The sequence below is a fragment of the Dermochelys coriacea genome, chromosome 11 (genome assembly GCF_009764565.3).
Source record: "Dermochelys coriacea isolate rDerCor1 chromosome 11, rDerCor1.pri.v4, whole genome shotgun sequence".
In the NCBI taxonomy this organism is placed as follows: Eukaryota; Metazoa; Chordata; order Testudines; family Dermochelyidae; genus Dermochelys; species Dermochelys coriacea.
In genome coordinates this window covers 48,201,021-48,217,116 of record NC_050078.2, presented here as the reverse complement: position 1 = coordinate 48,217,116, position 16,096 = coordinate 48,201,021, and the positions used below count along the sequence as shown (strand labels likewise).

The window sequence follows — 16,096 nt, the reverse complement described above, 5'->3', positions numbered from 1 at the left end:
GACTTGCGCACTTCAGGAATAAAAGGGGAGCCATTCCTAAGGGATCCCCAAACCCACACCAGAGGAGACTGCAACCCAACCAACCCACAGCAGGATGAGTCACCTTGCAACACCCACTGTCATCAGAGGTTGCCTGGTGCCCAACTCTCACCAGTGCTGCTACTGTAAAGAATAACTGCCAGATAGGGAAGTGCTGAGGAGCAGAAAACCTTGTGTCACAAAGGAGGGGGCTGGAAAGACTGTTGAATTTGGGGAGGAGTATAGAGCTGCTAGATGAATTATTTTTGTGGGGGTAAGGAGAAGTTCAGAATGTAAATTGTATTAGATGGTTTTGAAAGGTAGAAGGTTTGTTTTACACAGGTGTGTCACCAAATTAGGTGGAAAACATTTGAGGGAGCCCCTTGTTAAAATGTTGGCAACTTACCACTGTGCATGCACTCTTTTAGACATTGCAAGTTTGAGAAAAGAGATCTGGAAGGGTAATGTTAAGAGATAATTACCACCATTGATTTCCTGCATGAATCTTTATATTTAAAAGTAATTTTTGGAGTATGAGTAGCTTTACAAGCATTGTTATCATCCACCCACCCTGAACAAGGTAAGAATAAGAATTTCTCCCAGTGGTTTATTGCCAGTCTATATCATGATAAATTATAGATTCTTTCAAGTGAGCGAAGATCACTGAAAATCTTTTGATATCTTGAACCAGAACAGCAGTTTTTTCCAATCAATATTTGTCTGTCTTCAAACTAACTACATACCACTGTACTCAATAATGGATAATGATAGTCTGTTCATTTCCTTGGAACCCAGCTGCAACTTGCTCTAGGACCCAATCTTGTTCCTGTCTAATCACAAGGTAGCAGAAGACAGGAGCTAAGTCAGGGCCATTGAAAGGTGGTGTATGCTGGGTGCCAAAAGCCTATTATAGTTAGCTGCAATTATGTGGTAATGAGGAGCGGTGGCCCAGATTCCAGGGCAATACACTGTAAAATATGCACAGTTTATGCTCCTGCTGATGCCAGTGAAGATGGACTATTGACTATTGAAGTTATTCACACTGACAAGTGACTAACTTTTCTGAAGAACATTTTCATTATCTTATTTTTATTTATTAGGATTTTATCAGTTTTCATTAGAATTTTATACTTGGCATTTTTAGTGATGAGGAAAAGCAAGGGGAAGGTGGGTTGGGGGGGGAAGAAAGTGGGAAGGAGCAAATTCCTTTGGGATTTAGGATGTTAAAATAGTTGTGGGATACACAAGTCAAAACTTGGCATTCCTGGCTCTGAGCCAGTGCAATATTATTATTGGCCATGGTGGACAAAATTTCAGTCTTTACTGAATACATTATAATTGTTTTGCCATATGCTTTCTAAATGCATACATATAATGATGTCTGTATACTGAACATTATAACTGTGGAGTAAAGATGACATCATCTTGTTAAGGGGTCAGAAAATATACTTGATTTAGTACAGACAGGCTACAGAAGATGAAGTTAAAATAATGCTAATAATAAAAATACTGATTACAACATAAAATGACAGTTCACTATGTAATACCATTTTTTAAAACAAATCTCATTTTAATCTTTTCTATTTGAGACATGGGCTTTTTAAAAAAAATAATTGTAGAAATCCATTGCTATTTTTAATTATTCCAAAAAATAGAAGTTAAAAAAAATTTAAGTCCAATTATATCTATTGGACTTAGTGAACAATATGGGGAAGTTTTTAAAACCTGTAAATTCCTGTGGAGGCTAAACAAAACCAATGCACTCAATGGATTAAAGTCCAACATGTCAAATGCAGATGCTTATAGTTAAGTAGCTAAATCCAAATTTTTGATCTAATTATGTAGAAGCAGGTAGGTCAGGGAGTGTAAAACCTAATGGACAAAGCTGGTCAGAAAATATTTGGGTTTTTTCCCCCTGTGGAAAACTTAGACTTTTTGGTGAAAAATAAAAAACTGAACATCTTTGTCAAAAACTTTGAAATGAAAACTGAAATATACAATTTGGAAATGTTACCGAGGTGCCTCATGTCCCCATTCTCCCCTGTGGGTTTGGTTTTCTAGTAGGACTACATGATACACCACGATCTCCTCTCTTGGTAAGGCATTGGATTGCACAAAGGGAGCCCCTGTCTGTGATGAATCATGGGAGATGAGGTCCAGTTGCATAGAGGAGACTGGTAACATGAGGCAGTTGAACTACAACTTCCATGAGGCATCAGAGTGGCATTTCCAAACTGAAACTTGCTGGGTTTTGGATGTTCCTCTTATTTTTATTTTTATTGTATTTAATAATAATTAATAATTAATATTTATTATTTAATCCAAACCACCTACAGAGTTTAAATTTTCCATGGAAAGCAGACAGTTCTTATGAAAGATGTTTTTAAATCAAAACCTAATTTTTTCTGTCTAATATTTTTGACAAATTATTTGGCCAACCTTAACTGATGAAAGCAGATGGGAATTGATGAGCTTGGAAAGTGGTCTTGTCGCTCTTGTGTCAATCTGTCCCTTCTCTGATCTCATTGGAGTTCCTCCACACATGTTGGGGCTGTGGAAGGAACTCTTTTTGCCATTATTCCTTTCTAAACCACACAGACGTTTCACAAGTAAATTATACGCGTTCCATCTGAAATGAATCCCCCTCCACAATGTGACCCTGTCCCCGACAGGGTGGTCCAGGGCTATAGCTGTTGGGGGAGCTGACTGAGGAATTTAGGGAGCTGGATTTTAATACAAAGTTACAGGGTGTCTAGTTGATATCGGAGGATTCCGTACTCCTATCTATCTCTGGGTCTATCTGTAGTGTAGGAGAAAATTCTGGATTATGGTGACTCACTGGAGAGGGTCCTCTGTCTGTACCTTTTTAGATGGCTGCAAGACTGACCAAGATTTCAGCAGATACTCTTAGGTTTTCTCCATGTAAGAAAAATTTGTGGCTTATATTACTCAGCTAATGCAGAAACAGAATCTTTCATAGTGAGGTTTCAGAGTAGCAGCCGTGTTAGTCTGTATTCGCAAAAAGAAAAGGAGTACTTGTGGCACCTTAGAGACTAACAAATTTATTAGAGCATAAGCTTTCATGAGCTACAGCTCATGCATCCGATGAAGTGAGCTGTAGCTCACGAAAGTTTATGCTCTAATAAATTTGTTAGTCTCTAAGGTGCCACAAGTACTCCTTTTCTTTTTTCATAGTGAGGGGATTTTCAAAGGCACTAATTGTAGCTGGGTGCCTAAGTCCCATGAAAAGTCAATGGGAAATAAGCACCATGTGTCTCTGAAAACTGCCCTGCAAGAGGCTAAGGAAGAAATGATTACCATTGAGCGATAGATGAGATTTCAAGGGAATGTCTTTCAAGAAAATGTTTGAGATTTTACTCGGAGGCCTGCACAATGAGAGAGCGAGCACTAAATTGCTCGGATACCACTGTGACGGGAGCAGTATAAAAACCTAAATAGTATTTCTTAATGATTATATGTATTGTTCTTTTATGGACATTTTGCAGAATTCATAATTTTTAACATGGAATGTTTATTTTTTAACCTAAACACTTAAAAAAAAATCTAGGACACCTCTTGGCATGACTTATCGTGCCGTTTGGTTCTGCTGCTGTATTTATGGCACCTTCCAGATTTAATTTGGTGTTTACATTGTATAATTTAATCATGTGTGATATGAATCTTAAGTTCACAAAAAATAAAATTACAATGGCTTTTTTTGTGGCCTCTTTACCATATCACTTACCCCAGATTAATTGCATTACCACCATTTGAGTTCCTCCTGATTTATGCTAGTTTGATGTCAGTCAGCTCCTAGCATCTTGTTTCATCTGTTTGAATCCTCTGAAGTCTTTTGGCACATACAACAGTGGTGCATTAGTGTCGTCAACTGAACTCAGCCGTCTGTCTTTTCCTCGCTCACGTAGGGAAGGTCTGCTTTTGTGTAGTAATGGTTCCACCAGCTGCAAACACCATACTCTGCTTCAGCCAACTGTAGGTTATTAGGTCACAAGTGCCAAAAATTATGAGTAGTGCTTCAATTTGCATAGTTATTATCCACACATCATTCAGAGTGAATAAAAGCCAGATTGTAAAATAATTACGATCTCTTGAAGTGGAGCCAGCGCCACAAACCAGATCCATCAGTCTTCATTAATTTGTATACAGTTCTTTTAACAGAACAAACTTTCTGAAGGTACTCGCATGGGAATGTTGAGGCAGCTGCACAACTTTTATTTTGAAGAAAAGTTGAGCCTCAGAACAGCGTGTTTGAGAGAGAGAGAGAGAGACTGCATTTAAGACTTTGACCAGCATGTGTAAGAAGTGTTCTCATGGCTGGACTAATCTAACACATTTTTACCTGGGTAAAACTTGGCAAAGTTTCACATTTTCTTTCCACAGTTGAAAGGAATCCAGTACAATTCCCTCCTTCGATCAACTTGACTCCAGTGTTTTTGGATAGCCTGCACTGTTTGGTAGTGTACAGACGTGCCTGTCTTATGTGGCCTCTATGGCCCTTTTTTGCTCTTCTGTCAGAGAGAGGGAGGGAGGTTTCCCCCAGCACCAAAAATTCATTCTGTGTGCTCTCTGCAGCACAGTAGCTAAGAACAAGTTTCCAGATTACTCCCTGGGTTTTTTGGTGTTTATTTGCAGGAAGAAGTCATTTTCTCCCCCCCCCCCTTTAAATGGATGATTGTGTTACAATCAAGAAAAAGCATCTCCAAAGACCTATTTTTAGGTAAGTGATGCTCTTGTTACTTTGAACTGAAATGTTTCAGACTCTTCCCCTACATGCTTATTTATTAACTTAAGTTAATAAATATACAGAAACAAAGAAAATATTTCAATGGATTAAGCCTCAAGTTTAACTTGATGTGTCCCACTAAAACATTACATGCTTTAGTAACTTGGAATTGTTCTTTCAGCTTGTACTGAAACTTTGTGGAAGTTGGGTTTTTTTTGTTATTTTTTGGGTTTTTTTTTTTAACGTCCTCAACTTTTTCAATTTTTTTGTGAGATTTTTCTTGTGAAAGAGGCATGGCACTTGAAAAACTTTTTTTTTATTTACTTAAGCTCTGCAGTCTCCGAATGTTTTCTGAATTATTAAGCTCTTTAAATGCAGAACATTGTTCTTGCTTGGTTTGGCTGATTATGTCTGAATGGCAGAATTTTCATGCTGGAAATGAGACACCTTTCAGAGTGAAGTAGTTTGCTCACACGGAGTTAAAGCCAAGTTCTACATGTGATTAAACAATGCATTTTATAGCTAGCTCAAAGGAATAATTATGGAGGAAGATTAATGAATCAGAATTAGTTTTGTGTTTTGTGTGATCTTTTCTATGTATATTTTATCTGTGAAATATCCTGATAATTTAGGAGATATTTTTTTATTTTATCTCTTTACTTTCTAATTTCTAGTTTATTTAATCAGTTGTAAAGTCCTTTGGTGTAGGTCTGGCTAACATAATCGAATACTCCAAAAATCTCCTCTCTTCCCTCTTGACTCATCTAGCTTGAAAGCTAGTGAACTTGCATGGGAATAGCATTGTTCTACTGCTATGAACAGGGATTGATGGCTGTAAAAAGAAAGTAAAGCTACAATAGTTCACACTTTTGTTTATTACTAGTGACATCCTCAACACAGCTCTCAATCCTACTGGATAGAACATGATGACATTGATAGGGTATTATAGCCACAGTGCTGATATGATAGATAAATATAAGATTATAGATTGCACTATAGCATGTACAGGTTGTAATTTAATGGATGATGTCATAAACTATGCAAATGCTGTAATAATTGGTGCCTGAACTTCAGAGGAAATTCAGACAAGTACCAGGATTTTCTGTTGTTGTTTAAATATTCGGGGGGGGGGGGGGAAGGAAGGCAACGGAATCTTTAGAATATGATATCAGCAGAAAATCAGAAATTCTAAGGCATTGTGTAAATTAAGTAGCCGGAATATCAGCCGTAAACTTGAATAACTTGGATTTTGTGGATTTGCCACACAATATTCATGATGACTAAAACTGAATATGTTGCATTTATTTTATCAGACAAATATTTTTAATGTAAAAAGGTTTTGACTGAAGATTAAACAATGTGTAATATTTTCTTAATGTGACACCTTTTCCATTCAAATTAATAGTTTCAGGCAAATATATATCTGTTCACACATCTATAATTATTTTTAAAATGCTCAGTAATTATCCAATAAGCTTTGACAAATGTTGTCTAAAACACACATTCTTCACCCTCTTTTGAAGCAATTATAGTCATGGGTGAATGAGTATATACTTCCTGGTATGTTCAGAGCACTTCTGTGATGACTTTAATTGCTGCCAGAGCTCAAAGATGATGTAGCTAAGTCAGAGACAAATAGTTTACTGAAGTTATTTTATGGAATTTTTCCCAAAGCGTATTCTGGGAATAAATATTAAATGAATAGAGTGTTTCTATTTATTACTTTTTTCTTTTATTGGTCAGCATTTCTACTCAAACCCATTTCCCCCAATCTGTTCTAAATGATGAACAGCTAACTGCTACTGCTGGCAACTGCAGGGCCATAGAACTAAAAAACCCTAACATGGACGACACCCTAAGATTTCACTGAGTAGCTATTACTTCTCAGTCACAGGAACTGTGTATATACTACAGAAATTTTTTAAGAAGTGTTTCCTCAGTCAAGACCAAACAGGAACAAAATCTCCTTGTGACATAAAAATTGTCACATGCAGTAAATAAAGATGTTATCATATGAAATATTGTAGCTGTGTTGGTCCCAGGATATTAGTGAGTCAGGGTGGGTGAGGTGATCTCTTTTATTGGACCAATTTCTGTTGGTGAGAGAGACAAGATTTCAAGCTACACAGAACTCTTCTTCAGATCTGGGTGTCAAGGGTGTCACAGCCAAATTCAAGATTGAACCAGATAGTTTAGTGTAAGGTTTCAGAGTATTCGGAGGATTTAGTATAAGTAGTTAGCACATATTCTAAGGGACCATTCAAGCTGAAGTGGCCCATTAACACCCCTGGAGTCATAGTACAAAAAAGGGGGTTAGTGGGTTACTGTTTGTTGTAATAAGCCATAAATTCGGTGTCTTTATTGAGACAATTTTTAGTGTCGAGCAAAATTATAAATTTATTAAACTTATTAATTAAATTTACTAATAAAATTATTTATTAAATAAATTAAATTAGTGGGGGTTTTTGTTGTGTTGCAGAGTAGCCTCCCAATTAGATGACATCTGCTGCTGACCTTAAATTTCTTGTGCTCTGGAGACTACCTAGTGGTCAGGGGACTTAAATTCAGTAGGTTGTCAGGACCAGCAGACAAGCTGTTTACCAGGCAATGCAATTGTACGTTCAAAGGTGGGCAGTCTGTTAGAAAGCATTTCTCTGCTCCAATACACCACTTTCAGATACAGACAAGCCTCAAACTTTCCAAAATTCTGTATGTTAATTCTATTTCAGGGGCAGATAGCTTCCTTAACTATTGAGGTATAAGCTCAGGAAAGACAGTTATTTCTGTGTAAAACACTTATATGGCTGTAATATCAGAGCACTTGACAATCTTTAATGTAGTTATCCTCAAACACCCTTCTGAGGTGTGGAAGTGCTCTTATCTTATCTTAGACAGACACAGGTCTCTCTGTGCCTCAGTTCCCTAGGTGACTGACTCAAGGTCACACAAGAAGTCTGCATTGGAGTAGGACTTGAACCCAGATCTCCCAAGTCCCAGGCTAGTGCCCGAATTACTTCAAACCTGTAATCTTGATTTTGGCCTCCATACTTGAGACACCAGCAGAACTTAATCCTTTAGTCACCTATTCTTATCTTTCATGGTCAGAGATAGGCCAATACCAAAACCGTTTCTCTTTCCCACACCTCACAATAAAAAGATTCCTCCCTCCAAATTTGGTATTTTGGATAAGAGCTAGCTTGATCCAAACAACTTCTGGCTTTGCAAAGAGAGAATATCCCACCTGATATTTTTAAACTGAAGAATAAAATATGTTTTGCGCATTAGACCCTTTCATACCAGGATCTCAAAGCATCTTGCAAGGATTAATTCTCATAGTATATTTGTGAAATAGGTAAATACATGCAAGGATACTGAGGTGGGGGGGGGGCTAATGGACACAAAGATAACACAAAGAATCAATGGTAGAATATAGAACTCCAGAGTGCCATGCTTTGCTAAACCATGCTCTCCCCCGAAATTCAAATCACCCTGTTTGCTTTCTTTTATTACAATGGTCTTATGTCCACTCACAAGACTTTTCCTGGGTCTCATGTATAAGACAGGGATGCTCATTAAGTTGAATGGAATGCCATTAATGAACTGTTGACACACGCTATTTTATACATAACCACCCATGCTGGTAACTTACTTCTGTGTTAAAGAGGATGAAAGGAAGTCAGATCAATAATTTACCAGAGATAAAAAAATACTTCCCACTGACTGGCCTTCCATGAAAAGACAAAGCTTGCACTGAAAATGGCACTGAGGGACAAATGAAACAACAAAATAATTGATGCAGCTGGTTTGCTAGCATAAATTTTGTAATTGCATGAGATTGGACAAAATCTCAACAAGGCAGATTAAAAGCATGCAGTATGTCCTTTTTGTGGGACACTGAGGAAAAAGATGTTCTGCTTCAATAATCCTAATAGTGCAAGGAAAGTTCAAAGATAAGAATGGAGCAGCTAGGTTACCTATCCCTAGCTTCTAGCAGCTTTTTAGATATTAGTTGGGATATAGATGGTGGATTATGTTCATGTGTGTACCAATAGCTTTGGATGTATGTCAGTCTGTGTCTTGCACATGGAATTTGCAGGCACAGATTAGGCATGTATTTTATACTAAGTGAATGTAATTTAGAAGTTAAGGTGGTAATATTCCAAAATAAATGGAAGAGTCTTAAAAGTGAAAAATTATTTTTCACTTGTAAATAGTGATTTCTTGTTAGAGATACTAAATGGCTTGGCATGAAGTTAATTAATGGCACAGCCACATGAGGTAGACTTTAAGAAGGCCAGCCTTTTGAAATTTACCTGTGGAAAAAATTCCATATAGTAGAGGCAATAAAGCGTTTCTTGAAAAAGGAAAAGACCCTTATGATTATTCTTGTCAAAACCAATTTTCTGAAGTGCTTACCTTTTAAAATCTGATTATATACAGTTTTTGCCCTGGATTACCTGCTCTGCCAGGCAGACAACCCCATTCTATTCTATAAGGCAACATCACATAATGCAATTTGACTGGACAGATCTCAACTTCACCCATCAGCTATCGTTTTCAAAAACACGACATGTTTCCTCAACCAATCTAACAATGTATGAACAACAAAACTGTTTTTTAAACAAAATGATTTATTGTTCTTCATAATAATAATAAACAGTTGTGTTGTAGGAAAGGTGGCAATTACATGTGTTATAAATAACTTTATATAATTACTTGATATGAAACTCTCCATAGATAGGGTTAAACATAGGTAGCCTCAACATAGCTCGTCAACTGGTGTAAACTGTGTAGCTCCATTGATTTCCAGCTGACTCAGACACCCTGGCCAAAGGATTCCTCTAGGGCTGGCTAGAGCCCCATTGTCAGTAAGAGGAGATTTTCAATCGCACAGATGGGAATTAGGTGCCTAACTTGGGGGTTGGGCACCTAGCTGCCCTTTGTGTGTGCCTTTCAAAATCTCCCTGTATGGCTATTGGGTTGGTCAAGCACACACTTTTTTTTTCTGGATGGAAACTCGCACAGAAGCCAGCTCGAGCCCTTTGTCATATTTATTACTTGTATCACAGTGAGGGCCTTTAGGGCCTCATCTCTAAGCAGGAGCCCTGTTGTGCTCGTCATCTAGCTTTGGACTGAGGGATTTTTTCCAGAGAGTACCAGGAAAAGACAGACACATGGGGACATTGTTCTGGAAGTGGGAGAAAATCAAAGAGGGTTAGAAAGAGAGCTGATTTTTCCAGCTACAGGGCTAGGCACAGTAATGTCTTGGCTGTGGCTTCTGCAGGTGGAATTACCTGCTTGTAGTCTGGCTGTTTCTGTCACCTCTGCTCTGTGTAAATAGGAATTGTGTACATATTATAAACAAACTAACTAGATTAGGAAACAGCTGGAGTCTCTAACTTCTACTGAAAAAATACCCAGTCCAAATCCCCCAAAGCTGTTGTATCTTCCTAAAAAACAAGAAAACTTTTTTTTTTTTTTAGTTTAGCAGGCTCATTATTTTGCAGAATCCTGCCTGGGTATTTTTATGGGTAGCTAAAATCAGCTTCAAAAATTGGATACCAAACCTCTCTGCTGTTCCAGGGTGGCAGCCAATCAATGGGGATTTTTACACCAGCCATGTGTTGGTAGGCAATTCCACTAATGCTGTACACTGAGATGACAACTCAGTCATATCTTCTAGATTTCTGTACAGTGTTTGGTTTTTAGAAAATGTTTTATAGTGTTGCAATTTATAAGCTAATAAAGTAGCTTTTGATTTGTTTCACTTAAGTGCAATGTAATAAACTATAGAGACTGCATGCTTTCTTTCAGACCTTATTTGTTGGCAAAGTCATTCCTTTTCCCCCTTTAAACAATATACTAAAATTTATTTTCTAGCAAAAAATAACTCTCCTTTAAGCCCGCGATGTAATGCCCTTACATGGCTCTTTGCTCTTTCTTGAAGCTCAAAATACTCAAGAGTTTTACTACAGGCAAGCATACCCACCCATGTGGGAAAGCATGAATGCTCAATCTTATTTATTAAAATTGTTTTATTTGTAGGTCAAGATCTCTAGTTCCCTGTGGCTCTAGTTCAGAACAGTACTTAAGCATGTGCTAAATAGGGATGCTTTCCTGAATCAGGGCCTATCGGTTTGTTAATATTTGTCAGGAGTATACCAAGAGTCGGCACCTCTTTAATCAAAAGTCCATGGAAAAGATGCCAAATCAGAGTCATTTGAAGTGACAATAACAAGGAAGCAATTCACTTATGTATAGTGGCTTTATCATGTCCTGTGATATTTTCCCATTATTAGAATATAATACTGAAGTGGGCTGATGTCAAAATACTTTGTGTAAATAACTATCCATCTCACAGAACATCTTTTTAGCTAACTTCCTTCTAACCTAGGGTAAATGCATCAGTACCCCCCTACCCACTTAGAAAGAACATCATTTAAAGAGCAGAGGCAGTCAAAAGGGAATAATTTACTGTTTAAGTAAACAGCATAGAAAAGGAAAAGATTTTAGAGCAATTCAGAGAGTGCTTGGTAAAATGGGTTATTTATCCCCTTCACTGAAACAATTGTCTTTAAATGTGTCCAAACTGTTATCCTTCTTCTCCTCACAGTATGTCATTAAGAAGCAGATGTGCTACAGATTTAACAAGTTCATATGGAATTATTTACTGTAACTAATACAAATATACACTGTCTGCCATTATTGCTCAATGATGCTAATGATCAATTAGTTGCTAATTGTACATGAGTGTAGCACATTCACTTAATGAAATGATTTATTCCCTTGGGTCTAGAACCACCCTTTGCTTCTAGCCCTAAGCAAAGGGCCACGTGTACATGCACTGCTTCAGAAATCACAACTTGTTCTACTTGCTCTAATGGGAAACTATTTTACTGCAGTCTTTTACAGGGCACATCTTACTCCTCATCTTGCACCACCTCAGCTCTGCTGACCAGTGTGTTGGGTGGGGTAGAGCTTGAGGCTCAGCCTACTCTCCCCTGAGCATGTTCTACCCACCTGCTTGTTCATGGTGAGCAGTAGTGACCCCAAGAAGATTGTGCAGGGGATAAGGTGGGGATTCACATTCCCTTCTGCTCCCATGTGAGTACAACAGGATCACTGATGTCTGAACCCAAAGTTATTGAGCAGGCTATTGTTTAACACTTAATTTTTAAAATGACATTTCATTAAATGGTTACTTCTGAAGGCAGGAAGGTGAGGAGACTGACCTGGGAAGTCTTCATGGAAGAAGTGGGTTATGGGAAGAAGTTAAGAGGAGAGAGGGAAACTTCTCCATGCACAGGGGCAGTGTGAAAAGAAAGGTGTGAAGATGAGACTGGGAGAAGAATGTGGCGGGAGCAAAAGAAAAGAGGTCTGTGAGCAGCATAGAGAGCCAGATAGGGTGGGGGAGTAGAAGGAAAGGAAAGTCGAGATGTAGGTGGCAAGTCCGTAGGAGATCCTGGTGAGAGGAGGCAGAAGAAGTCTGGATAGTGAGGGTAGATGGCATGCTCAAGTATTTTATAGGAAAGGAAAGGAGAGAGACAGGGCAGCAATTGAAATAGGTGGGGCCAAGGCGATGCTATTGAGAAGCCAGAATATCAGAGGATGTTTGTTCTGTACAGAGATTGAAAGGAGATTGCTGCAAGAACAGTTAAAGACATGTGAGAGAGAGAATATTGTAATTTGCTTTTCTATCTTAAAACTATTTAGGTATATTGGCACAGTTGTCCAAATGTTCATATACAACTCCTTAATCATGCCAGTGTAAAGTGAAAAAATAGATTTTCAGGTATTGTGAGGAAAAACTGATTTAAATGAAATTGGTGTCTAAATTAGATTACTAAGCATTACAGCATAGTGTATCTCTGTGTACTGTACTCTTTAAGGGCAGTACATTAATATATTTATTTGATAGGTGAGCATTCTGTGGTGCATGTGTTCAGTTTTAACACTATTGTGGACTTTACTGTATAAGGGAATGTAATATAAAATATTATATGTACATGTATCCTCAAGCTTTATATTAGGATTGACCTTTATTCCCTTTCTTCTATCTTTACATAAACCCAAGAACTGATCTGATTTCAGTTCAGACAGTAGACGTGGGAAAAGAAGCTGCTAAATGAGAATAGAAGGGCATCCGGTGATTCACATTAGATTTGTTCACATTGCTAAAGTTCATTCTTTAGTTCAAATCTGAGTGTCTCCATTAAAAGTTTAAAGACACTTTCGAAGATTATTTTATGCATACCTACAATTTTAAAATTTTCTCATGAGATTGACCTAAAATATGCCATTTCATCAGGAATAATTAATATCTGAATACACACAAAATTAGGTTTTCCCAGACAATTTTGCCTGTCATATTTTATCTGGATCAAATCAAGCTGTCAGTACCCAGTGATGGTAGTTAATTAAAATAGGAACTAGGTTTAGCATTAGGAGACAGACAGGACTGGTCACACAGGCTGGAAAACAGCCAGCCCTGATGGAGGATGGTAGTCCAGACTGGGAGGGTCCCTCACAAGAAGGCCAGGTTATGCCTCAGTTGGAGGGGAAAAAGGAGGCAAAGTACAAGTGCTGCTGCTCATCAAACAAGTGGAGGTAAGATACAGCTTCCCAGGCACCATTAGTTCTTTTTCAGGAGGGAAGGAGCGAGTGAGGGATCAGAGGAAATGGAGCTTGCAAGAGGGACGGTGTTTGGCAGCTGTAGGCTGTCCTACACAATGCCTGCACCATGAGAATTTTCCTTTGGCCTCTTGCAGTGCCATGACAGATGGGAAAGTCCCTTCTCTTATATTTTTGAATGACAGTCAGGATTTTAGGTCCCTTAAATCAGAGGGGTCCTGTGACCATAGGCTTCACAGACCCCAAAGTCCATCTTTCTCCCCTGGCTGGTTTGTCCCCTTAAATTCCTTTGGCGCACAAGAAGACCCCACAGACCTCCATGCAGTAGAATCACACTAGATCCATTGTGATCTGGGTACTCTCTCTCTTCTGAGTAGGTTACAGGATTTGCTCTTAATACCTTTGGAAATTCTACAGTATGTATGACAACAGTATGCAAGCATGGTATGTCTAGAATCTAGACGTCAATGGTATGGATATGGTTCAGCCTCAACACTGAATTTCAAATACTTGTTTCAGTTTTCTTCCCCGGACTCAATGTTTCAATGTACTTTGTGTATATAAAATGTTTGGCTGAACCTTAAAGAACTCATCAGATAAGGTCATTACGTTCATTTGCAAACCAGAAGGGAATAACAAAGAGAGATACAAGCCAATGTTCTATTTAGCACTGAATGCTATGGAAATCTTGAGCTCTCAACTGAAATGCTGTTTAATTTTCCATAAAAGCAGCTCAGACTCATAAATGTACATTTTTTATTCTCAAATATTTCTCCTTTTATGTACATTATAAATGCTAATAATGGAAAAAATGACAAGCTGACTAGTCACCTAAGAATGGGAACAGTATTAAATTTACTTTTTTAAAGCAAGTAAAGATAGACATAGAAAACTGCTGTTTAAAAGGAATTTAAATGCTACTAAGCATTTTAATATGAATATGGTGCCTGTGAAGAAATACTGACAGTCACCAAGAAAATTTGCAGAGTCAATAAAGAGACCAGCAAATTGATTGCAGAAAGCTTTGTGACGGTTGTAACAATACAAAAATATTTACTTAGTTCTGCTCTTAAGTATAATTTAGAATTCATCCTAAAGCTATGAATTTAAATAATTTGATTATGATAGACAACTGTATATCTGAGGCTGACAGTGAATACCAGATCTAGTTGGTGTGACCTTTGTTATAGCAAGATTAGTGAATATTAAAGAGGTGTCTTTCTTCTTTTATGTAGTTGGAAATCAACATAGGCCTGTGATTTTCTAAGCTAAGTTGCTAGTATGCAAAAATAGTATTAAAGGAATAGAATCTCTTTAATTCATAGTTATGCTGTACATTGGAAATATAGGTGCACTTGAAATATCACCTTTTGATTTAGTGTCCTGCTGTGGTAATCTTACTGAATTCAGGAGCTGAGAACCTGAATTTCAGCATTTGTAGGACGAAGTGAAAAACAAGAACAGCAGCAAAAGGTTTTGAAATTCCAGACACTTAACATTTATTGTTTTAACAAGATGCAAATGTTACACATAGAAAGAAAAATATTTTCCATTACTTCATTGTACAGTTTTGAAATTTAGTAGACTATTCCGTGAGTAAGTGAGGAATATTAGGATACCATGAATGCAAAGAGGAGCTGTGGAAATGACAAAATGATTTGTTGATTATATATTTGTACAAGTGATATTCCTTCTAGAATAAACCATCACAAAATATTGCCATGTGACTTCTGCAGAATGGATACTTATAAATCATTTCAAAAGGCCTTTAGTAAAGTATTAGCTTTGTAGCTTGTTATACTCTAACAAACAAGTATCTGACATTTAGTATAATTTATTTGTACTATGCTAGCATCTAGAGGCCTCAATCAGGATTGAAACCTTACCAAGCTAAGCGCTGTACAAACACAGAATAAAAGCTACCTGGCCCAAAGAACTTCCAGTTGATGGGGATGATTGGGGAAATCTAGAAGTCAAAATCAGATGGGAAGGCAGTTGGGAAGGATGAGGAGGGCAGTGATGATGGAGGGGGAGAGTTTGGTGCAGTGTTATTCAGCGTAGGAAAGAGCTAGAAGAGGAAAGTGGTATGAGCTGAAGAGGGTAGGTCCACATGTGTGGAGGTGGTGACAAGGAAAGATGAAAGGTGGAAAGAATAGGTCTGGAGGGAGCTCCAGGCAACTGGAGTTTGGGAAGGTGGGTGGGGGTTTATGGAACTGAGGATGGGAGGAGCATAGGGATGCAAAGTAGAGATAGTGAGAGTTGACAAAGGAAAGATAAGATGGGATGGGGGAAATAGGGATGACAGAAGGTGTAAAGAAGAGGAAGGAGGAAGAAATAATGGAGAAGAGAAATGGGGCTGTGAGCATGGTGGAAAAGTAAGCCAAAGTGTGTGGGTAAACTGACAAATTAATTAGCAAACAGTCAGTAATATTTCTATAAGAATCCTGACCTTCACATGAAACCATATATATATATGAATGTGTTAATTGCTTCATGTTATCTATATGTACAGTAAGTTGCATAATGACAGTAGTGAAACACTTTGTACCTATAGTAATTCTTGTGACCTACTGTATGTGTTGCTGCCATTCTGTCTGACGTTACATCATCAGTGAACTTTACCTCGATAGGTTGTTATGAAAAAGAGTGAGACTGAAACTAGATTAGTAGTTTAGTCACTCTCCCGCTGACCTTTATGGTCTT

The 16,096-nt window shown here is 37.8% G+C and overlaps 1 protein-coding gene across 8 annotated transcripts in view; it reads left to right on the top strand.

The window, feature by feature from the left end:
- The window catches only part of PDE1A (phosphodiesterase 1A), a 257,819-nt gene that overhangs the window by 53,532 nt on the left and 188,191 nt on the right, over positions 1 to 16,096 (top strand). The window contains exon 1 of one of the 8 annotated variants that reach the window (XM_043505443.1): positions 4,311 to 4,756. The exons of 5 other annotated variants lie outside the window; for them this stretch is intronic. In XM_043505443.1, coding sequence (XP_043361378.1) covers positions 4,704 to 4,756 — 53 coding nt within the window. In that variant the 5' untranslated portion in view covers positions 4,311 to 4,703. Of the gene's footprint in view, positions 1 to 4,310; positions 4,757 to 16,096 lie in introns of those variants that run through there. 2 more of the 8 variants (XM_043505442.1, XM_038422536.2) reach the window with 2 other exon arrangements.